This window comes from Salvelinus namaycush, chromosome 31, assembly GCF_016432855.1.
Source record: "Salvelinus namaycush isolate Seneca chromosome 31, SaNama_1.0, whole genome shotgun sequence".
Lineage (NCBI taxonomy): Eukaryota > Metazoa > Chordata > Actinopteri > Salmoniformes > Salmonidae > Salvelinus > Salvelinus namaycush.
Window position 1 is genome coordinate 6,495,443 of NC_052337.1, and position 25,639 is coordinate 6,521,081.

The window sequence follows — 25,639 nt, forward strand, 5'->3', positions numbered from 1 at the left end:
CCCCTCACTCTAGATTACTGCAACACTGTTTCCCCTGCCATAACCCCTCACTCTAGATTACTGCAATACTGTTTCCCTGCCATAACCCCTCACTCTAGATTACTGCAATACTGTTTCCCCTGCCATAACCCCTCACTCTAGATTACTGCAACACTGTTTCCCCTGTAATAACCCCTCACTCTAGATTACTGCAATACTGTTTCCCCTGCCATAACCCCTCACTCTAGATTACTGCAACACTGTTTCCCCTGCCATAACCCCTCACTCTAGATTACTGCAACACTGTTTCCCCTGTAATAACCCCTCACTCTAGATTACTGCAATACTGTTTCCCCTGTAATAACCCCTCACACTAGATTACTGCAATACTGTTTCCCCTGTAATAACCCCTCACACTAGATTACTGCAACACTGTTTCCCTGTAATAACCCCTCACTCTAGATGACTGCAATACTGTTTCCCCTGCCATAACCCCTCACACTAGATTACTGCATAACTGTTTCCCCTGCCATAACCCCTCACTCTAGATTACTGCAATACTGTTTCCCCTGTAATAACCCTTCACACTAGATTACTGCAATACTGTTTCCCCTGTAATAACCCCTCACACTAGATTACTACAACACTGTTTCCCTGTAATAACCCCTCACTCTAGATTACTGCAATACTGTTTCCCCTGCCATAACCCCTCACACTAGATTACTGCAACACTGTTTCCCCTGCCATAACCCCTCACTCTAGATTACTGCAATACTGTTTTCCCTGCCATAACCCCTCACTCTAGGTTACTGCAATACTGTTTCCCCTGCCATAACCCCTCACTCTAGATTACTGCAACACTGTTTCCCCTGTAATAACCCCTCACTCTAGATTACTGCAATACTGTTTTCCCTGCCATAACCCCTCACACTAGATTACTGCAATACTGTTTCCCCTGCCATAACCCCTCACTCTAGATTACTGCAATACTGTTTCCCCTGTAATAACCCCTCACTCTAGATTACTGCAATACTGTTTCCCCTGCCATAACCCCTCACTCTGGATTACTGCAACACTGTTTCCCCTGCCATAACCCCTCACTCTAGATTACTGCATCACTGTTTCCCCTGCCATAACCCCTCACTCTAGATTACTGCATCACTGTTTCCCCTGCCACAACCCCTCACTCTAGATTACTGCAATACTGTTTCCCCTGCCATAACCCCTCACTCTAGATTACTGCATCACTGTTTTCCCTGCCACAACCCCTCACTCTAGATTACTGCAATACTGTTTCCCCTGCCACAACCCCTCACTCTAGATTACTGCAATACTGTTTCCCCTGCCATAACCCCTCACTCTAGATTACTGCAATACTGTTTCCCCTGCCATAACCCCTCACACTAGATTACTGCAATACTGTTTCCCCTGCCATAACCCCTCACTCTAGATTACTGCAATACTGTTTCCCCTGTAATAACCCCTCACTCTAGATTACTGCAATACTGTTTCCCCTGCCATAACCCCTCACACTAGATTACTGCAACACTGTTTCCCCTGCCATAACCCCTCACACTAGATTACTGCAACACTGTTTCCCCTACCATAACCCCTCACACTAGATTACTGCAACACTGTTTCCCCTGCCATAACCCCTCACACTAGATTACTGCAACACTGTTTCCCTGTAATAACCCCTCACTCTAGATTACAGCAATACTGTTTCCTCTGCCATAACCCCTCACTCTAGAATACTGCAATACTGTTTCCCCTGCCATATCCCCTCACTCTAGATTACTGCAACACTGTTTCCCCTGCCATAACCCCTCACTCTAGATTACTGCAACACTGTTTCCCCTGCCATAACCCCTCACACTAGATTAGTGCAACACTGTTTCCCTGTAATAACCCCTCACTCTAGATTACTGCAATACTGTTTCCCCTGCCATAACCCCTCACTCTAGATTACTGCATCACTGTTTCCCCTGCCATAACCCCTCACTCTAGATTACTGCAATACTGTTTCCCCTGCCATAACCCCTCACTCTAGATTACTGCAATACTGTTTCCCCTGTAATAACCCCTCACTCTAGATTACTGCAATACTGTTTCCCCTGCCATAACCCCTCACTCTAGATTACTGCAATACTGTTTCCCCTGCCATAACCCCTCACTCTAGATTACTACAATACTGTTTCCCCTGCCATAACCCCTCACTCTAGATTACTGCAATACTGTTTCCCCTGTAATAACCCCTCACTCTAGATTACTGCAACACTGTTTCCCCTGCCATAACCCCTCACTCTAGATTACTGCCACACTGTTTCCCCTGCCATAACCCCTCACTCTAGATTACTGCAATACTGTTTCCCTGCCATAACCCCTCACTCTAGATTACTGCAACACTGTTTCCCTGTAATAACCCCTCACTCTAGATTACTGCAACACTGTTTCCACTGTAATAACCCCTCACTCTAGATTACTGCAATACTGTTTCCTCTGCCATAACCCCTCACTCTAGATTACTGCAATACTGTTTCCTCTGCCATAACCCCTCACTCTAGATTACTGCAATACTGTTTCCTCTGCCATAACCCCTCACTCTAGATTACTGCAATACTGTTTCCCCTGCCATAACCCCTCACTCTAGATTACTGCATCACTGTTTCCCTGTAATAACCCCTCACTCTAGATTACTGCAATACTGTTTCCCCTGCCATAACCCCTCACTCTAGATTACTGCAATACTGTTTCCCCTGCCATAACCCCTCACACTAGATTACTGCATCACTGTTTCCCTGTAATAACCCCTCACTCTAGATTACTGCAATACTGTTTCCCCTGCCATAACCCCTCACTCTAGATTACTGCAATACTGTTTCCCCTGCCATAACCCCTCACTCTAGATTACTGCAATACTGTTTCCCTGTAATAACCCCTCACTCTAGATTACTGCAATACTGTTTCCCCTGCCATAACCCCTCACTCTAGATTACTGCATCACTGTTTCCCCTGCCATAACCCCTCACTCTAGATTACTGCAACACTGTTTCCCTGTAATAACCCCTCACTCTAGATTACTGCAACACTGTTTCCCTGTAATAACCCCTCACTCTAGATTACTGCAACACTGTTTCCCCTGCCATAACCCCTCACACTAGATTACTGCAACACTGTTTCCCCTGCCATAACCCCTCACACTAGATTACTGCAACACTGTTTCCCCTGCCATAGCCCCTCACACTAGATTACTGCAACACTGTTTCCCCTGTAATAACCCCTCACTCTAGATTACTGCAATACTGTTTCCCCTGCCATAACCCCTCACTCTAGATTACTGCATCACTGTTTCCCCTGTAATAACCCCTCACTCTAGATTACGGCAACACTGTTTCCCCTGTAATAACCCCTCACTCTAGATTACTGCAATACTGTTTCCCCTGCCATAACCCCTCACTCTAGATTACTGCATCACTGTTTCCCCTGTAATAACCCCTCACTCTAGATTACTGCAATACTGTTTCCCCTGCCATGACCCCTCACTCTAGATTACTGCATCACTGTTTCCCCTGCCATAACCCCTCACTCTAGATTACTGCAATACTGTTTCCCCTGCCATAACCCCTCACTCTAGATTACTGCAATACTGTTTCCCCTGCCATGACCCCTCACTCTAGATTACTGCATCACTGTTTCCTCTGCCATAACCCCTCACTCTAGATTACTGCAATACTGTTTCCCCTGCCATGACCCCTCACTCTAGATTACTGCATCACTGTTTCCTCTGCCATAACCCCTCACTCTAGATTACTGCAACACCGTTTCCCCTGCCATAACCCCTCACTCTAGATTACTGCAATACTGTTTCCCCTGCCATAACCCCTCACTCTAGATTACTGCAATACTGTTTCCCCTGCCATAACCCCTCACTCTAGATTACTGCAACACTGTTTCCCCTGCCATAACCCCTCACTCTAGATTACTGCAATACTGTTTCCCTGTAATAACCCCTCACTCTAGATTACTGCAACACTGTTTCCCCTGCCATAACCCCTCACTCTAGATTACTGCAACACTGTTTCCCTGCCATAACCCCTCACTCTAGATTACTGCAATACTGTTTCCCCTGCCATAACCCCTCACTCTAGATTACTGCAATACTGCTTCCCCTGTAATAACCCCTCACTCTAGATTACTGCAACACTGTTTCCCTGTAATAACCCCTCACTCTAGATTACTGCAACACTGTTTCCACTGCCATAACCCCTCACTCTAGATTACTGCAATACTGTTTCCCCTGCCATAACCCCTCACTCTAGATTACTGCAATACTGCTTCCCCTGTAATAACCCCTCACACTAGATTACTGCATCACTGTTTCCCCTGCCATGACCCCTCACTCTAGATTACTGCAACACTGTTTCCCTGTAATAACCCCTCACTCTAGATTACTGCAATACTGTTTCCCCTGCCATAACCCCTCACACTAGATTACTGCATCACTGTTTCCCCTGCCATGACCCCTCACTCTAGATTACTGCAATACTGTTTCCCCTGCCATAACCCCTCACTCTAGATTACTGCAACACTGTTTCCCCTGCCATAACCCCTCACTCTAGATTACTGCAACACTGTTTCCCCTGCCATAACCCCTCACTCTAGATTACTGCAATACTGTTTCCCCTGCCATAACCCCTCACTCTAGATTACTGCAATACTGTTTCCCCTGCCATAACCCCTCACTCTAGATTACTGCAACACTGTTTCCCCTGCCATAACCCCTCACTCTAGATTACTGCAATACTGTTTCCCTGTAATAACCCCTCACTCTAGACTACTGCAACACTGTTTCCCTGTAATAACCCCTCACTCTAGATTACTGCAATACTGTTTCCCCTGCCATAACCCCTCACTCTAGATTACTGCAACACTGTTTCCCCTGCCATAACCCCTCACTCACATTGGTGGCATAAAATAGATAAGATGATATGTAGGGGCGTTTGATTTCTCTTGTAAAAAGTTTCTTAAAAGGAAGCAGACGGAACAAAACAGGGAGGACCCTACCTGACTTTGTCCAATAGAAACTCTTGTTTTAGTTGACTGTTTGACTAATGATTACACCTCAGGTTCGTGGACAAAACGTGTGCAGTTTTCTTTATACTGATTAGAGATTGTCAAGAACGCACAGAAAGAAAAAATATATTTGTGGAGTTTTTAGTTCCGATTATTTGTTTGCAATATGTGATCTATAGGCTAAGAGAGCTACGAGAGAGGGTTTGAATAGTGTGAGAAGACAACAGCATATTAGGTGATAATCACAACACAGGGTACAGCATATGTTCTAGCTCTTAAAGGGCCAGTAGCCTACATTTGATGTACAATTTTCAATTACAGCATTATTTAATCTGCAATTATTCTTCTGCTATTTCTTATGTTACTAATAATAATGTTAATAGTATCTTCTGATTACAATTATTATGCCTCATATTTTAACTAAATACAATATATTAGCTATTAAAATGTAAGAGGACTGAGATTTTGCTTTAAAAAGAGGACTGAGATCAGTTATTTTAAAGAGGACTATATGAGAAAACACCCTGAGTTGTACTCACAGTTCTGCGTGTTGTTGCCACTAGTACAGTGTTTCTGTTAAAAAACATAACAACTAAGTTATCTTTCTCCCTCTCTCTCTCTTGTAAAGCCTTGCTACAGTTTCCCTAAACAGAATGTCTAGTATGTTGTTTTATTTTATTTCCTGATTATGTGACAACTAGCCTAGATTCTTAGGGGAATCAAACTTGCAGAAGACTTTAATTATACACTTCAATAGTCCACGATGTATTTTCTGTATAAACACTGGATTTATAATTACTTTGTGGGTCAGTTATATTATTTACCAAAACAGAACAATACAATAATTGTTTCAGCATTGCTTCGACTATCTAATAATCCCCCCAAAATCAACCGTATTACAACACTAGCCTAGCTCTAGGTGCCTGTAGTGTTTCATATAATGCAGCATTGATTGTGCACCTCGAACAATGTCCTCCACACTCTGGGAATGATTTTCTTCAATCTGTGAAGTAGTAAGTCACATGACTCAACAAAGTACATGTTCTATCACACAGGAGGTTGGTGGCTCGTAATAATGGCTGGAGCGGAATCGGTGGAATGGTATCAAATACATCAAACACATGGTTTCCGTGTGTTTGATGCCATTCCATTTGCTTCGTTCCGTCCGTTATTATGAACCGTCCTCCCCTCAGCAGCCTCCTGTGTTCTAGCGTCCTTTCAGAAGACTCTTATTTCGTTCAGGCACCACAGATCTATTGCAAATCATTGTCCCCATTATCAAGCAAATGAGCTGGAACTGTCCGCTGTCGGAAAGATCCAAATTTGTCATTCCCGAGGGAGGCGTGGCTTTCTGCAATCAATCAGTCCTGGAAACATTGTTTTAAGAGTAGAAACATCACATGATTGGGTCTAAATAGTAAATTCACGAGAATTTACCAAGACCCTGCAAAGCGTAAACTGTTCCCTCCCTAAAAGGGGACTCATACAACTGCCTTTACAATAACGTTAGTGCAGTGTGGTTGCACAGTCTGAAAGAATTGTTCTTCGCACTGAGCCATTTACTGTCTCTTGAGATGGGTAAAAAGAGTTCTCACAACAGGAATGCAGGTATTGTTTATTTCGACTCCGACGCCTTTTTCCCCCAACTAAACACAATCCCCACTAAAACAGAGGCAGCAACAGACAATGAACACAGTGAGGTTATCCTCTAGGCCTGTGAGCTGAAGCTAAACACATTACATTCAGTCTCTGTCACATAGCCGGTTTTGAATCAGGAAACCAATACTTGATCCTGTTCCATCATCTACATCCAGAATGACATTTAGTAATATGTGCTTCCGTGTAAACTGCCTTCATTATCCCAGCAACCTCTGCTTAGCAATCACTTCAGTAGCTACATTGTATTAATGTACTGTGATCTGACTATGCATTTGAATGGTACATAAATATTTATTTTAACCTTTATTTAACTAGGCAAGTCAGTTAAGAACAAATTCTTATTTACAATGACGGTCTACACTGGCCAAACCCAGACAATGCAGGGCCAATTGTGCGCCGCCCTATGGGACTGCCAATCACAGCCGGTTGTGATACAGCCTGGATTTAAACCAGGGTGTCTGTAGTGACACCTCAAGCACTGAGATGCAGTGCTTAGACCGCTGCACCACTCGGGAGCATTTGCATATCACATGCATTCTCTGAAAATGTGGTCAAAAGCAATGAACAAAGTGTGGACGTCTATTGAGAAATGGAGTAGTACGTTTCACATACAGCACTTCAAGGTATTTTATAGAAACCTTCTCTACTTTGATCCTTGTTTTGCTTCAGGACTTGGAACACATGGTCTTTTCATGACAAACTGTGTTTCGCCACCTGAAACCCTTTTTACTACTGTGAGCCACTGCTGTCCCTTCTGTCCAGGGTGGATCCATCCTCACATCATCAGAGTAGCACCTGTCCTCGGGCTGGGGAGGAAATTGACATTTGTCCCTTTAGTTCTTCCACGGAACTCTGAGCGTGAACATAGCACCATGGACTATACAGGGCTATACAGAAACCACTCTATCACTCATTCACTGAATCTACTCTTAGTATAGCATAGGTGTTCTGAAGGGTTGTCATGTTTGTCATGTTTATCAATCACTAACAGACAAAGAATCTGTACTCATCATTCTGTACCAGTAGTTCCACGAAAGGGACGATCTAGGCTACAGTGCACTGTACTCACAGTACATTGTTGGGTCTCCATGGAGAACAAATGGAATCGGGACTTGGAAAGGAATGTATCAGACATATTTGAGCAATTGTACTAAGTCTAGTTGAGAGGAAAACAAAACCAAACATTGAGCTCATGAACAACCCAAAGCTCCTTACAAGAATTATGTATGTGCCCATAGTACATGAACCAATAGCCTACTTGGAAATTAAGGATTTGATGTGGCTGCAAAAACTGATGCCAAATCCAACAAGAGAATGGCAACCTTATCTAACATAGCCTATATGATATAACCGAGTCTATGTTATTTAATTCATTTTTCCCCCTTCTAATCAATACTATTGAAATTGTGCACTATAATTGTCATTTCCCACCCACACACAGTCAAGCAGTGTGTAGACACTGCAGAATACAGACATGATATTCTCTCTCATTAGTGTTTTGTCACAGAGGAGTGCCACTGGGATGTGTACAAGGACCTCCCTCATTCCAAAATGACAAAAGCATTCCCCTTTATAGATCTTGGGCATTTTACGGCCACTGGATGAATTTGCATCCCAAACGACTGTCACTGTTCATGAACAGTGAGTGCACTTTATGCCCTGGGGATTTGGGTAATGGTACTCATTGTGAACCTGATAACATTAGTGCACCCCCCCATCCCCCCCATGGGTAATTATGCTGTCAACCAAAATGGATTATAAAGTCTGTCGACTCCTGAATGTTTGTATTTCCTCTGTGGCATGTAAAATAAATGCACCAGTGTACAGACAATATGAGATGTACTAGGTGTGGTTGAATGTGATTAAAGAGTAAGAGATTATCTTCAACATATGCTTATAACACAGCTGTATCACCTTATCGGAAAAGAGAATTGATGTAAGAGAAAATGTTGTGAGAGCATGAACTATTACCCCCTGAATACCAGTTAACTGGATGGGATAACTATCAAATAAAAAATGTGATTGTCCCCTTAGACAGAATTTGGCCAGACTAACATTTTCGAATGACATAAGCTAGATTTCCATCCTCAATAAACTTTTATCACAAAACAGATGTTTGCTGCTAAATGGTCCATGTAGCCGACCTGTCCCCTGGGCAAAACAATTAACAAAATGCAATGTGATGAAGTTGAATCAACATAGAACACTGATTGGATTTGCAAAAAGTCAAGAACATAAGAAAAAATATATATAATTCACCCAACTTTTAACCAAAATTCTATGACAGGGTGACATTTTTGGTTTATTTCACCTTGAAGTCACGTTAGTTTTTACCCAATGTAAATGAAAACTAGACGTGAACTGACCCCCCACCACCACGGTTTAGCAACGGAAGTTGGAATTCCCAGTCAATGAACATTCAGCACCACCGCGTGTAGAGAGCTCCCGAGGTATGGCGACATTGACACATCTGGGTGAGCCCGCCCGGTAACACCGCTCTCTCACCTTATGGCTTGTCATCTCATGACGCCCATTTAGCCTACATGCCTAATCATGCATGCCCTTAGTGACCAAAGACATTTTGAATATGACATTGTTTGGCTACGTTCCAATATTTAACTTTATCCAGAGCTCACTTCAGCTTCCCCAATTCGCCTTGAGTGAAATGTATGGACACAATTGGTCTGTCAATGTCATGCTTTAAAGTTGTAAAATTGTCCTAAATTATAATTTATGGGGGTTTGGCCTTGCATCACAGGGTCACACGCCCTCTCTGAACACACATTTTTAAATTACATTTTGTCAGATTATGGACCAGCAGAAAGTAACAAGTTATTAGCAGAGAGTGGGCTATCACCCTGCACTTACCACATTCTTGGCAGAGCACTTTGCTGACATCCTTTCGGACAGCTCGCCGCGTCTCGACAGGTGGGAAAACGGCGTGGAACACCGAGGTGTCATTCGTGGGTTCCATGAAGAACATGTATCTTGTGTCTTTAGTCAACGTCAAACAGTTATCACCCCGGTTCCAAACAATAGAAACAACAGAATCCTTCTCGAGGCCCCCCGCTTTTACTTCCCATACTTGATGGACCCTTATCCTAACCTGGTATGGTTCCGACTCTGACGTCCTGTTTGGCACCGACTCTGACGACAAATCAATTTCTCCTTTCATTCTCTGGACCGCGCTCTCATTCCGTATACCACCAGCTCTTTGATTGAGTAGCTTTTCCCGCTCTCGTCGGTTGATATCTCTCTTGCGCCCGTCTTCTTGAAGCTTTCCCTCAAACACAACTCTCGACCGGTGCACCAACTCCTGCAGCGGAGCCACGGGAGAGAGGTTATTACAAGTCAGCCCACAGAGCCCTCCATGCGGAGAGATGGAAAAGGACACAAAAATCCCACAAACAACCGAAATAGTGAATGAACTCTGTCCCGTCGCAAGGTATGTCCTCATTGCTGCGGAGGTAAGTGGGACTTAAAAGGCTGAATGAGGCGCGCAGGTAAGAAAGGAACATTTGACTAAGCTCTGATGGTGAAAGCAAGTGTGATCCGTCTGAAGCCCGCAGTTGCTGCTACAGTAAACTACAAGATGAGAGGGGCGGAGTTGGTAATGGGAAAGGCTCTCACTGTGCCATGTGTGTGAGAGGATTTCCTCTCTTGACACCAATTTCTGCTGTTTGTGCATTAGGCATGCAAGATTTGCACCAAATTAAATGTAGAAGATATAAGGTTGTGATTGTTTGTCTTTATTGGAAGTTGATGTGCTTGATTTGATTTTGATTGATATTGCATTCTTAAATTAGACAGATTTTTGCAAGCTTATTTTTCTTAGTCTGCATTGTTATCATGAATCATGAACACAAAATGTGAGATAAATAGGCTACAATCAATTTAAAGCACTTCAGACTATGAGGAATAAACCTATTACATTCAAGCCTTTTTGTAACATAATCACAACTGAGAGTGACTTATGGGTTGTTTTACTGTGAAACAGCAAGATATGAATTCCCATTAGAGCAACAACAAAATGGCTACATAAAAACAATTTATTTGGATGAAACCCAATAGTCTGATCCTGGATTACTTGGTGTGAACCCAGGACTGGTCAGTAGCTTATCCAAACTGAGAATCTTGTGGAGAACATTTGCCAACAACGGATTCAAAGTCATTAGCCCCCAATTTACTTACAGTTTCCCTGCTCATATAACAGTCGCACAGCAAGACAGATTTGTGTTCTAACCATGAGGCTTATTTCATTCAGTGATAACAATTGCAGGCAACAGATTTGCTACACAATATTGTGACTCTCACTGGCAAAGTTAATCACCACCTCCTAAAACCAGTTCTTGTCATTTGAGCTGTTTGTTTCCACCTCTGTGATGCCCCAGGTTTCCATTTGGTGACTGTTGTCCTATCAGTTGCCTCTAGAATATCATGTTTCCTATCCTGGCTAGCATCTCTAGTCTGTTGTGGTTCCCATCGTTGTGGAGGGGCCTGATGGGTAATGGCACAATCCATGAGCAACACCTGCAGGGGTCTGTCCACTGTGTCCAGGACACACGGCCTGTGGTTAGTCACCCACTTGGCTCATTCCTTGGCATGACAGCCCCAGCCCTATAACATATCCTTGCCACAGCCACAACAGGCCCTGCCTGGACAGCTGCACATGAGAGGGGCGCCTATGGCCTGGAGGCCAGCCTGCCAGGAGCCTGCCTTCCACCTGCTTGAGAGCCATTGCCCGGCTACTTAACCCACCCTGGCCTGCTGCATTGATCTGGCACGTCCCACTGTGGGCACATATGACACATCCAGCACAGCTGTCTCGCTCCTTCGCACAAGTCACTCCTTCTCTATCTCTCTCACACAAATACAAAGTCAGATCCTCTAAAACTTAAAGTAGAACGGCAGGGACCTGAACCTTCAAAGTACAGATGGAGAATAATATGTATCTTTGTATAGCCTTCATGAGGATTTCTGTCTACATTGTACATTTATCCTGGTTAGTAGATCATTTCCAAGGCATCCAATTTTGATTTGATAGATGCCTGTTTCATCAGGCTATGAATGAACCCTTGGCCCGGGAATTGAGAGCGAATGGCCAAAGCAGCAGCACTGCCAAAATGGCACCCTATTCCCTATCTAGTGCCCTACTTTTGACCAGGGCCCCAGTCTAAAGAAATGCACTATATAGGGAATAGGGTGTTACTTCGGACAGTCACACAACCCAACTACAGTTGCAGGCCTCATCTCTCCTCACTGACAGGTTGTCAATGAAAAGGTGTGTCATAATTACCGGGATCTAAAAATGAATTTTCCCCCTAACATTATTTGCCACATTCGTCATGCCGGGCCTGCTTGAGGTACAGCATTAATCTAAATAGAAGTTCTAGAACTGTACAAAATATGTACAAAAGTTTATGTTGATGTGTTAGTTCAATGTTGCTGTTACAGTTTCATGTTGCTGTGTTAGTTAAATGTTGCTGTTACAGTTTCATGTTGCTGTGTTAGTTAAATGTTGCTGTGCTAGTTAAATGTTGCTGTGCTAGTTAAATGTTGCTGTGCTAGTTAAATGTTGCTGTGCCAGGTAAATGTTGCTGTGCTAGTTAAATGTTGCTGTGCTAGTTAAATGTTGCTGTGCTAGTTAAATGTTGCTGTGTTAGTTCAATGTTGCTGTGTTAGTTAAATGTTGCTGTGCTAGTTAAATGTTGCTGTGCTAGTTAAATGTTGCTGTGCTAGTTAAATGTTGCTGTGCTAGTTAAATGTTGCTGTGCCAGGTAAATGTTGCTGTGCTAGTTAAATGTTGCTGTGCTAGTTAAATGTTGCTGTGCTAGTTAAATGTTGCTGTGTTAGTTAAATGTTGCTGTGCTAGTTAAATGTTGCTGTGCTAGTTAAATGTTGCTGTGCCAGGTAAATGTTGCTGTGCCAGGTAAATGTTGCTGTGCTAGTTAAATGTTGCTGTGTTAGTTAAATGTTGCAGTTACAGTTTCATGTTGCTGTGTTAGTTAAATGTTGCTGTGTTAGTTAAATGTTGCTGTGCTAGTTAAATGTTGCTGTGCTAGTTAAATGTTGCTGTGTTAGTTAAATGTTGCAGTTACAGTTTCATGTTGCTGTGTTAGTTAAATGTTGCTGTGTTAGTTAAATGTTGCTGTGTTAGTTAAATGTTGCTGTGCTAGTTAAATGTTGCTGTGCTAGTTAAATGTTGCTGTGTTAGTTAAATGTTGCTGTGTTAGTTAAATGTTGCTGTTACAGTTTCATGTTGCTGTGTTAGTTCAATATTGCTGTTACAGTTTTATGTTGCTGTGTTAGTTCAATATTGCTGTTACAGTTTCATGTTGCTGTGTTAGTTAAATGTTGCTGTGCTAGTTAAATGTTGCTGTTACAGTTTCATGTTGCTGTGTTAGTTAAATGTTGCTGTGCTAGTTAAATGTTGCTGTGTTAGTTAAATGTTGCTGTGCTAGTTAAATGTTGCTGTGCTAGTTAAATGTTGCAGTTACAGTTTCATGTTGCTGTGTTAGTTAAATGTTGCTGTTACAGTTTCATGTTGCTGTGTTAGTTAAATGTTGCTGTGCTAGTTAAATGTTGCTGTTACAGTTTCATGTTGCTGTGTTAGTTAAATGTTGCTGTGCTAGTTAAATGTTGCTGTGTTAGTTAAATGTTGCTGTGCTAGTTAAATGTTGCAGTTACAGTTTCATGTTGCTGTGTTAGTTAAATGTTGCTGTGTTAGTTAAATGTTGCTGTTACAGTTTCATGTTGCTGTGTTAGTTAAATGTTGCTGTTACAGTTTCATGTTGCTGTGTTAGTTAAATGTTGCTGTTACAGTTTCATTTTGCTGTTACAGTTTCATGTTGCTGTGTTAGTTAAATGTTGCTGTTACAGTTTCATGTTGTTGTGTTAGTTACATTTTGCTGTTACAGTTTCATTTTTTATTTATTTAACCTTTATTTAGGTAGGCAAGTCAGTTAAGAACAAATTATTTTTTACAATGACGGCCTACCCCGGCCAAACCCTAACCCGGACGACGCTAGGCCAATTATGCGCCACCCTATGGGACTCCCAATCACGGCTGGTTGTGATACAGCCTGGAATCGAACCAGGGCCTGTAGTGACGCCTCTAGCACTGAAATGCAGTGCCTTAGACCGCTGCGCCACTCGGTAGTGGAACCCAGTGTGGTCATCTGCTGCAATAGCCCATCCGTGACAAGGATCGACAAGTTGTGCGTTCCAAGATGCCGTTCTGCACACCACTGTTGTACTGCACCCTTATTCATCTGTTTCTGGCCAGCCTGTTGGCTTGCACGGTTCTTGCCATCCTCCTTTGACCTCTCTCATCAACGAGCTGTTTTCGCCCACAGGACTGCCGCTGACTGGATGTTTTTTGTTTGTCACACCGTTCTCTGTAAACCATAGACAGTGTCATGCGTAAAAAGCCTAGTAGGACAGCTGTTTCTGAGATACTGGATCCGGCGCGCCTGACACAGAAGATCATACCACACTCAAAGTCGCTTAGGTCCCTTGTTTTGGCCATTCTAACGTTTAATCGAACAGTAACTGAATGCCTCGATGCCTGTCTGCCTGCTTTATAAAGCAAGCCACGGCCACGTGACTCACTGTCTGTAGGAGTGAACCATTTTCATGAAAGGGTTGGTGCACCTAATAAACTGGCTGGGGAGTGTACAATTAATCTACACAAAATACCCCTTAATGACAAAGCGAAAACTCTTTTTTTTGGCAAATGTATTAAAAATAAAAAACAGAAATGTCTTATTTACATAAGTATTCAGACCCTTTGCTATGAGACTCGAAATTTTAGCTAAGGTGCATCCTCTTTCCATTGATCATACTTGAGATGTTTCTACAACATGATTGGAGTCCACCTGTTGTAAATTCAATTGATTGGACATGATTTGGAAAGGCACACACCTATATAAGGTCCCACAGTTGACAGTGCATGTCAGAGCAAAAACCAAGCCATGAGGTTGAAGGAATTGTCCGTAGAGCTCTGAGACAGGATTGTGTCAAGGCACAGATCTGGGGAAGGGTACCAACACATTTATGCAGCATTCAAGGTCCCCAAGAACACAATGCCTCCATCATTCTTAAATGGAAGAAGATTGGAACCACCAAGACTCTTCCTAGAGCTGGCCGCCCAGCCTAACTGAGCAATCAGGGGAGAAGGGCCTTGGTCAGGGAGGTGACCAAGAACCCGATGGTCACTCTGACAGAGCTCCAGAGTTTCTCTGTGGAGATGGGAGAACCTTCCAGAAGGACAACCATCTCTGCAGCATTCCACTAATCAGGCCTTTATGGTAGAGTGGCCAGACGAAAGCCACTCCTCAGTAAAAGGCACATGACAGTCCACTTGGAGTTTGCCAAAAGGCACCTAAAGGACTCTCAGATGATGAGAAACAAGATTCTCTAGTCTGATGAAAGCAAGATTGAACTCTTTGGCCTGAATGCAAAGCATCACGTCTGGAGGAAACCTGGCACTATCCCTACGGTGAAACATGGTGGTGGCAGCATCATATGGTGGGGATATTCTTTAGTGGCAGGGACTGGGAGACTAGTCAGGATCGAGGCAAAGATGAACCGAGCAAAGTACAGAGAGATCCTTGATGAAAACCTGCTCCAGAGCGCTCAGGACCTCAGACTGTGGTGAAGGTTCACCTTCCAACAGGACAATGACCGTAAGCACACTGCCAAGACAACGCAGGAGTGGATTTGGGACAAGTCTCTGAATGGCCTTGAGTGGTCCAGTCAGAGCCCGGACTTGAACTTGATCGAACTTCTCCGGAGAGACCTGAAAATAGCTGTGCAGCGATGCTCCCCATCCAACCTAACAGAGCTTGAGGATCTGCAGAGAAGAATGGGACAAACTCCCCAAATACAGGTGTGCCAAGCTTGCAGCGTCATACCCAAGAAGACTCAAGGCTGTAATCGCTGCCAAAGGTGCTTCAACAAAGTACTGAGTAAAGGGTCTGAATACTTATGTAAATGTGATATTTCATTTTTTTGTTTTTATATACATTTGCAAAATATTCAAAAAAAACTGTTTGCTTTGTCATTATGGGATATTGTGTGTAGATTGATGAGGAAAAAAAACAATTGAATCAATTTTAGAATAAGGCTGTAACCTAACAAAATGTGGAAAAAGTCAAGGGTTCTGAATACTTTCAGAATGCACTGTATATTTGGCCTTGTGTTTTCGGTTATTGTCCTGCTGAAAGGTTTTGTCTCCCAGTATCTGTTGGAAAGCAGACTGAACCAGGTTTTCCTCTGGGATTTTGCCTGTGCTTAGCTCTATTCCGTTTCTTTTTATCCTAAAAAAATTCCCTAGTCCTTGCCGATGACAAGAATACCCTTAACATGATGCAGCCACAACCATGCTTAAAAATATGAAGAGTGGTACTCAGTGATGTGTTGGATTTGCCACCAACATAACATGTTGTATTCAGGAGATGCAGTCAAAAAAAATCCCACATTTTCTGCAGTTTTAGTTTAGTGCCTTATTGCAAACAGGATGTACAGACATGCTCAAATTTGTCGGTAACCCTCCACAAAAAACAAAGAATACACCATTTTCTCTGAAATAACTTGAAACTGACAAAAGTAATTGACATCCACCATTTTTTATTCCATATTTAATAGAAATCAGACTTTGCTTTAGATTTTTTATTCAACATAATATTGTAAATAATAAAACAAATGAAAATGGCATAAACAAAAATGATGGGACCCTTAACCTAATATTTTGTTGCACAACCTTTAGAGGCAATCATTGCAATCAAACGTTTTCTGTAGCTCTCAATGAGACTTCTGCACCTGTTAACAGATAGTTTGGCCCACTCTTCCTGAGCAAACTGCTCCAGCTGTCTCAGGTTTGATGGGGGCCTTCTCCAGACTGCAAGTTTCAGCTCTTTCCATAGGTGTTCGATAGGATTTAGATCAGGACTCATAGAAGGCCACTTCAGAATAGTCCAAATGTTTTGTTCTTATCCATTCTTGGGTTCTTTTAGCTGTGTGTTTGGGTCATTATTCTGTTGGAGGACCTATGACCTGCGACTGAGACGGAGCTTTCTGACACTGGGCAGTACGTTTCACTCCAGAATGCCTTGATAGTCTATAGATTTCATTGTGCCCTGCACAGATTCAAGGCACCCTGTGCCAGGCGCAGCAAAACAGCCCCAAAACAGAACCGAGCCTCCTCCATGTTTCACTGTAGGTATGTTGTTCTTTTCTTTGAAAGCTTCATTTTTTCATCTGTGAACATAGAGCTGATGTGACTTGCCAAAAAGATCCAGTTTTGACTAATCTCTCCAAAGGACATTCTCCCAGAAGGATTGTGGCTTGTCAATATGAATTTTTTCATGTTTTTCTTTCAAAAGTGGAGTCCTCCTGGGTCTTCTTCCATGGAGCCCACTTTCACTCAAAAAGTGACGGATGGTGCGATCAGAAACGGACGTACCTTCACCTTGGAGTTCAGCTTGTATCTCTTTGGAAGTTGTCTTTGGTTCTTTTTCTACCATTCGCACTATCCTTCTGTTCAATCTGGGGTCGATGTTCCTCTTGCGGCCGCGCCCAGGGAGGTTGGCTACAGTTCCATGGACCTTAAACTTCTTAATAATATTTGCAACTGTTGTCACAGGAACATCAAGCTGCTTGGAGATGGTCTTGTAGCCTTTACCTTTACCATGCTTGTCTATTATTTTCTTTCTGATCTCCTCAGACAAATCTCTCCTTTGCTTTCTCTGGTCCATGTTCAGTGTGGTGCACATAATGATATCAAACAGCTCAGTGACTACTTTTCTCCATTTAAATAGGCTGAATGACTGATTACAAGATTAGAGACGTGTGATACTAATTAAAGAAACAAATTAGTTTGAAATATCACTATAATCCAACTATTTATTATCTTTTCTAAGGGGTACCAACAAATGTGTCCAGGCCATTCTAGAATATCTTTGTAGAATAAGAAATAATTCATATTTTTTCACAGCTTCTTTGCTTTATTCTATGACATACCAAAGGCATGCAAGTATACATGATAAAATAGCTTTTAATTTCATCACTTTTCTCAAGGAATTAAGCATTATTTCAATGAGCTGTAACAGTACCAACACATTTGAGCAAGTCTGTATGTTTTGGAACATTTTTATTATTTTCACTCTGTTATTTAGATTAGTATTGTGGCGTAACTACAATGTTGTTGATCCCACCTCAGTTTTCTCCTATCACAGCCCCTGTTTTAGTCCCCATTGGCCTCATGGTGAAATCCCTGAGCGGTTTCCTTCCTCTCCGGCAACTGAGTTAGGAAGGACGCCTACATCTTTCTAGTGACCGGGTGTTTAATTTGTATTTATTTATTTTACCAGGTAAGTTGTCCAAGAACACATTCTCATTTACAGCAACGACCTGGGGAACATTTACAGGGGAGAGGACAAAAGAGACAATTGGAAGCTGGGGTTGATTAGGTGGCCATGATGGTATGAGGGCCAGATTGGGAATTTAGCCAGAACACCGGGGTTAACACCCCTACTCTTACAGTAAGTTCCATGGGATCTTTAGTGACCGCAGAGAGTCAGGACAACCGTTTAATGTCCCATCCGAAAGACAGTACCCTACACAGGGCAGTGTCCCCAATCACTGCCCTGGGGAATTGGGATATTTATTTAGACCAGATGAAAGTGTCGCCTACTGGCCCTCCAACACCACTTCCAACAGCATCTGGTCTCCCAACCAGGAACCGACCAGAACCAACTCTGCTTAGCTTCAGAGGCGAGCCAGCAGTTGCATGTAGGCTGGTATGCTGCTGGCCGGTATGTTGCTGGCCGTTGATACATCATCCAAACTGTAATAAATAACTTCACCATGTGCAAAGGGATATTCAATGTCTGCTTCTTTTTTATTTTACCCATCTACCAATAGGTGCCCTTATTTGCGAGGCATTGGAAAACCTCCCTGGTTTTTGTGGTTGAATCTGTTTGAAATTCACTGCTCGACTGAGGGACCGTACAGATAATTGTATGTGTGGGGTACAGAGATGAGGTAGTCATTCAAAAATCATGTTAAACTTATTTAGGGGTTGAATACTTATTGACTCAAGACATTGCAGTAAAAATGGTCAAAAAACATAATTTTACTTTGACATTTTGGGGTATTGTGTGTAGGGCATTGACACAAAATCTTAATTAAATCAATGTTTAATTCAGGCTGTAACACAACAAAATGTGGTATAAGTCAAGGGGTGTGAATACTTTCTGAAGGCACTGTATAAGTAGCAGTTTTGCTTAAAATTGTCATTTTAAGTTTACTACAAAATAGAATAGATAGCTACAGTAGATAACATACAGGATGTTGGTTTAGTAAAAACTGGTGTACATACTGTACATTACTTGTTTGTTTAGGTTGGTGTGCCCTCAGGATTCGATTGTGAATAATACAAAATAATAATAATTCTCAGTACTTTCCTTTAAACGATTACCAAATCAGGTTAAGGGCCCAGTGCAGTAAAAAACGTGATATTCCTGTGTTTTGTGTACACTGAACAAAAATATAAATGCAACATGTAAAGTGTTGGTCCCATGTTTCATGAGCTGAAATGAAAGATCCCAGAAATTATCCATATGCACAAAAAGCTTATTTCTCCCAAATTTTGGCCACAAATTTGTTTACATTTCTGTTAGTGAGCATTTCTCCTTTGCCCAGATAGTCCATCCACCTGACAAGTGTGGCATATCAAAAAGCTGATTAAACAGCATGATCATTACACAGGTGCACATTGGACAATAAAACGGCACACTAAAATGTGCAGTTGTGTCACACAATACCACAGATGTCTCCAGTTGAGAGAGCATGCAATTGTATTTTATCAATGGTAATTTGAATGCACAGAAATACTGTGACGAGATCCTGAGGCCCATTGTTGCACCATTCACCATCACCTCATGTTTTAGCATGATAATGCACAGCCTCATGTCACAAGGATCTGTACACAATTCCTGGAAGCTGAAAATGTCCCAGTCTTCCATGGCCTGCATACTATGTCACCCATTGAGCATGTTTGGGATGCTCTGGATAGCGTGTTCCAGTTCCAGCCAATACCCAGAAACTTCCCACAGCCATTGAAAAGGAGTGGGGACAACATTCCACAGGCCACAATCAACAGCCTGATCAACTCAATGTGAAGGAGATGTGTCACACTGCATGAGGCAAATGGTGGACACACCAGATACTGACTGGTTTTCTGATCCAAGCCCCTACTTTTTTTTTTTTTAAGGTATCTGTGACCAACAGATGCAGATCTGTATTCCCAGTCCTGTGAAATCCATAGATTAGGGCCTCATGAATTTATTTCAATTGACTGATTTCCTTATATGAACTGTAACCCAGTAAAATCTTTGAAATTGTTGCATTTATATATTTTTGTTCAGTGTATATTTACACACACTAAGGTTGGAATAAATCTGTGAAATTGTGAAAATAATAAGGCCCTTTTTAGTGTAATGAGCTGTTTGTAAAGACCACCTGAAATTTCAACCTGTTTTGGTGGGATGAAGTTTTGCCCTCCCATGGTGACATCACCATGCTGTGAATTAGTTAATAGACCAATAAGGAAAATAGTTCCAAACCTCTCTGCCAATGACAGCAAATGTTCAGTTTTCCCCTCCCCACTCAAACCACTCCCAGACAGTCCTAGTTAAATTCTTGCTTAAGAAATTGGTCTTTGCCAAGAAGCAATTTTCTTTCTGACAATTTTAATTGAAAACAATCACACTAAGGTACTTAATTGTTACCAAGAAATTATTTGATATTGGGATAAAAACAGCTGGATTGAACCTTTAAGTAGCTACCCTGTTAGAGCATGCAAAGCACTGTTCCATCAGAAAATGAAATATACAGTGCCTTCGGAAAGTATTCAGACCCCTTGACTTTTTCCATATTCTGCCTTATTGCCTTATTCTAAAATTGATTAAATATTTTTTTCCTCAGCAATCTACACACAATAACCCATAATGACAAGGCGAAAACAGGTTTTTAGAAATGTTTGCAAATGTATTAAAAAGAAAACAGAAATAGTATTCTTTGCTATGAGACTCAAAATTAAGCTCAGGTGCATCCTGTTTCCATTGATCATCCTTGAGATGTCTCTACAATTTGATTGGAGACCACCTGTTGTAAATTCAATTGATTGGACATCATTTGGAGAGGCGCGCACACACCTGTCTATATAAAAAGGTCCCACAGTGCATGTCAGAGTAAAAACCAAGCCATGAGGTCGTAGGAATCGTCTGTAGAGCTCCGAGACAGGATCGTGTCAAGGCACAGATCGCTTTGTCATTATGGGGAATAGTGATTGATGAGAAAAAAAAGAAAAAAGAATTAATCTATTTTAGAATAAAGCTGTAACATATCAAAATGTGGAAAAAGTCAAGGGGTCTGAATACTTTCTGAATGCACTGTACACTTCCAGCCAGGTAATGTTTCCTCACTACTGACAATGTAGTGGAATGCCACAATATGAACAACAATGCCTATGATGTTCTTGCACCCCTGTGTGGGTGTGTACATATTGGCACACACACATTTGGTGGAGGGGCAGAAGGCTGCTACTGAAAAAGGCCTAGTGTCTTTATTGCAATGCTGTTAAATTGGTTGCCAAGTCACCCAAAAGGGACAAATTTAACCAGTTACGTTCATAAACTCCCCTTTTCAGAACCCTGTCTTTCAAAGATAATTCGTAAAAATCCAAATAACTTCACAGATCTTCATTGTAAAAGGGTTTAAACACTGTTTCCCATACAATTAATGACAATGCACCTGTGGAATGGTCGTTAAGACACTAACAGCTTACAGACAATTAAGGTCACAGTTATGAAAACTTAGGACACTAAAAAGAGGCCTTTCTACTGACCTTTCTAAAAACACCAAAAGAAAGACAGGGTCCCTGGCAAAAAATTGCAATGTCCGTACTGTGAGACAGAGAGGCTGGACTGAGGGCTTGTAGGCCTGTTGTAAGGCATGTCCTCACCAGACATCACCGGCAACAACGTCGCCTATGGGCACCAACCCACCATTGCTGGACCAGACAGGACTGGCAAAAAGTGCTCTTCACTGACGAGTCAGGGTTTTGTCTCACCAGCGGTGATGGTCGGATTCGCATTTATCGTCGAAATGAGCGTTACACCGAGGCCTGCACTCTGGAGCGGGAACGATTTGGAGGTGGAGGGTCCGTCATGGTCTGGGACGGTGTGTCACAGCATCATTGGACTGAGCTTGTCGTCATTGCAGGCAATCTCAACGTTTTGCGTTACAGGGAAGACATCCTCCTCCCTCATGTGGTACCCTTACTGCAGGCTCATCCTGACATGACCCTCCAGCATGACAATGCCACCAGCCATACTGCTCGTTCTGTGCGTGATTTCCTGTAAGACAGGAATGTCAGTGTTCTACCATGGCCAGCGAAGAGCCCGGATCTCAATCCCATTGAGCACGTCTGGGACCTGTTGGATCGGAGGTTGAGGGCTAGGGCCATTCCCCCCAGAAATGTCCAGGAACTTGCAGGTGCTTTGGTGGAAGAGTGGGGTAACATCTCACAACAAGAACTGGCAAATCTGGTGCAGTCCATTAGGAGATGCACTGCAGGACTTAATGCAGCTGGTGGCCACACCAGATACTGACTGTTACTTTTGATTTTGATTAATTCTGATTATCAAGTGAAACTATGCATAATGTAATTCTGATGATCAAGTGAAACTATGCATAATGTAATTCTGATGATCAAGTGAAACTATGCATAATGTAATTCTGATGATCAAGTGAAACTATGCATAATGTAATTCATGTGAAAATACAAACGTCGTTGACAATGGAAACATGTTTGTACCAAGGCAATAGGTAAATTAGCCAAAGTACATGTTAGATCTCTTTATCAAAGTATGGGTGGCATGAGTAATGTGATGCAATGGAAACAATAACAGCAATGAGTTCCATCTCAAAAACTGGAAACATTAACATCATTCTGGAAGACCTGAACTCCACCCTTTATGAAACAAGCAGTATTTATCTGTCCTGAATATGAATAGCACGAAGGGGGTCTTTCTACATGTGCACGCTCTCATGTCGTAGACAGCAAGACAAGGATTGTGTCATCGAACACACCGACTAGGAAAATACTAGGATAGCCCGTCCACGAATATCTCAGCGCAGAGGGGAAACTCTTCAAGGGAGTGCTGCTAAAATGTATTGATTATATTAGAGTACACGTGATGTAGCCGAGCGCCAACGGCAATTTAGAGTGATTTCCTAGCAAAGGCCCTGCATATTAATTTAACTGGTCACCTGCTGCTCCCACGTACACCCAGCAGCAGACTCGTGTGGCTGCACTGGTCAGCCATCCAGCCCAACTTGAAACAACGGGAGTCATCAATGAGCTTACGTCCCAAATGGCACCCTATTCCCTTTCTAGTGCAATACTTTGACCAGGGTCCATAGGGTAGTGCCCTACTTTTAACCAGGGTCCATATACTGTAGCTACAGGGAGAATAGGGTACCATTTAGGACATACCCGAGAGAGAAGCATTTGTGCTCGACGCACCCCCCGACGCTAGTTAAAGAACAATCAATCAGTAATTTAAATGCTGTTTTTCAAATCAAATCGTATTGGTCACATACACATGGTTAGCATATATTAATGCGAGTGCTAGCGAAATGCTTGTGCTTCTAGTTCCGACTGTACTATAGATGTAGCCCGGGTCTCTGATCAAACTTTAACATGTTTCCCCGTCTCTATAAAACACTATATTGACTGGGCTTTTCCTCTTAAGGTTTTATTGATGAGGGCCGGGTTTATAACAAATGCGTAGGGTGTCGGGGGAAGAGTCCTGATCTGCACTTTTATGTTACTTGACAGCATCAGAGCTTCAGCATCAAACTAGCCACTGTATCCGAGACAGTGACTAACATTAGGTAAAGTAATTGCTGACTCTGCCACTCTGAGCCAAAGAGGGCAGGCTGTTTAGAATTACCTCAAAGGGGGTTTCACTTTAGCCACAGCACCCAATGGAAATCTATAGTATTGGTACAGGATGCATCTTAGATTCAGTCAAGTCCATTTTGGTCAGCATGAGATGCACTTCTGAGATAGCACTGTGGCCACAATGGTGAAATTGATTCCTTTTCCCCCCCTATATTATTGTGTTTCCAAGAAGAGGGTGGATTTTATTTTTGTTACCCTCAACAAAAAGTTAAATGCATAATTTACTACAAAAATACATGCTCAAATACAGTTGATATTAAAAAATAAACCATGCATACAGTATATAATCATTTATGTTAGAGCTTGATTGAGAGGACTTTTGTTTAGTTTAGCTAGACATTGCATAGTTGAGCAAATGTAGATGTCATAATGACTGCAGTAGTACTGGCCAATGCACAGATACACATGCAGTCGTGGCTTTACTGCAAGAATCACTATGAACTCTGATGGTCTTTTATCCAGGCAAAATGTAAAGCAAAGAGAACCACTATAATCTGGATACTCTGAACCTCTCCAGTTTTTAAAAATGGTCAGGTCTCAAACTTTAAAAGAGCCACCAGAACAGGAAATCAACATTTGATAGTCTTATAACTGGTACAGTTCTCTTCCCACCAGGATCAAACGGTGACAAAATAAGTCTTGCCAGTTAATCTCAATAGAAAGTAGTGTCTGCAGACACACTAATCTGAACCAGGATTAAAATGTCCACATGGATGTAAAAGCCCTGTATTTGCTAATCTCTTAACCTTAAAATGTAATTATTGAAGGTCTGTACAGGATTTGAATGAATGACACATACCTTAGCTCAGCAACAAACTGAATGATCTCTGTGATAAGGTCATCTTACCAATGATACATATGTTAATGAGTTGTGTATTTTACAACATACTAATAATTATCTTGTCAACTTGGCACAGTTAGATTAGATACTTCTCACTTGTGGGTACTAATTTAACTAGATGCAACTCATTAAGAAATGAGATTATTCCATGACTCAATCATACTTCCCAATGATTTCCTCTAAAATACTGTACATTCAAGTTGTACCTTTATTACAAGAAGTATTACATAATTACATGTTTTACATGAATTAGTCTGCTATGTTACATTGTTAAGTTGGACATGAACACCTTATTTGCCATTTTGTAATAAAGAAAATAAGAAACATTTGGTCAGTAAGAATAATTTGTTGGTCACTGGTCAGTTATGAAAAAAGTCCTTTGTTCTTTTTGGTTTTCTTTGTACAGGCCAACGAACTTGAACCTCTTGGTAGTTCAGCCCAGTCCGGTAGTTTTCTCTTCGCCGGCTGGCTGACATTCTGTGGAGAGATGAACATGTATTGACAACAATGAGTCCACTCTTGGTCGATAGTTATTGTTAGCTCCACTGAAAACTAGCAAAGCTCTACACTGATTGAGTGACCTTTCTATCCCCAGCCCCAGTGTTTCCCCACCTCCGGTCACGCCCCAGTGTTTCCCCACCTCCGGTGGCGCCCCAGTGTTTCCCCACCTCCGGTGGCGCCCCAGTGTTTCCCCACCTCCGGTGGCGCCCCAGTGTTTCCCCACCTCCGGTGGCGCCCCAGTGTTTCCCCACCTCCGGTGGCGCCCCAGTGTTTCCCCACCTCCGGTGGCGCCACAGTGTTTCCCCACCTCCGGTGGCGCCACAGTGTTTCCCCACCTCCGGTCACGCCACAGAATAGGGAAACCCTGGTCTACCAGGTGGGCACACGTCATCTTAATTCCATAATCCTCTGGTGGTAAACTGGTTCTGGTTGAGACGTCATATAACCAGTTTACAACCAACTGGTCTCTATTACAACCAGGTAAAGTCTTTCATGACTTTGTGGAAAACACGTCAAATCTTCGTTATTGTTAAGACGCCTTTTTCATAAAA

General features: G+C 42.3%; 1 protein-coding gene across 4 annotated transcripts in view; it reads right to left on the minus strand.

Moving 5' to 3' along the window:
• Positions 1 to 24,777: 24,777 nt before the first annotated feature.
• wrn (WRN RecQ like helicase) overlaps positions 24,778 to 25,639 on the minus strand; it is a 35,020-nt gene continuing 34,158 nt past the window's right edge. For all 4 annotated transcript variants that reach the window (XM_038970507.1, XM_038970506.1, XM_038970505.1 and 1 more), the window contains exon 36: positions 24,778 to 25,064. In XM_038970507.1, the coding sequence (XP_038826435.1) occupies positions 24,951 to 25,064 (114 nt within the window). In that variant the 3' untranslated portion in view covers positions 24,778 to 24,950. The remainder of the gene's footprint in view (positions 25,065 to 25,639) is intronic.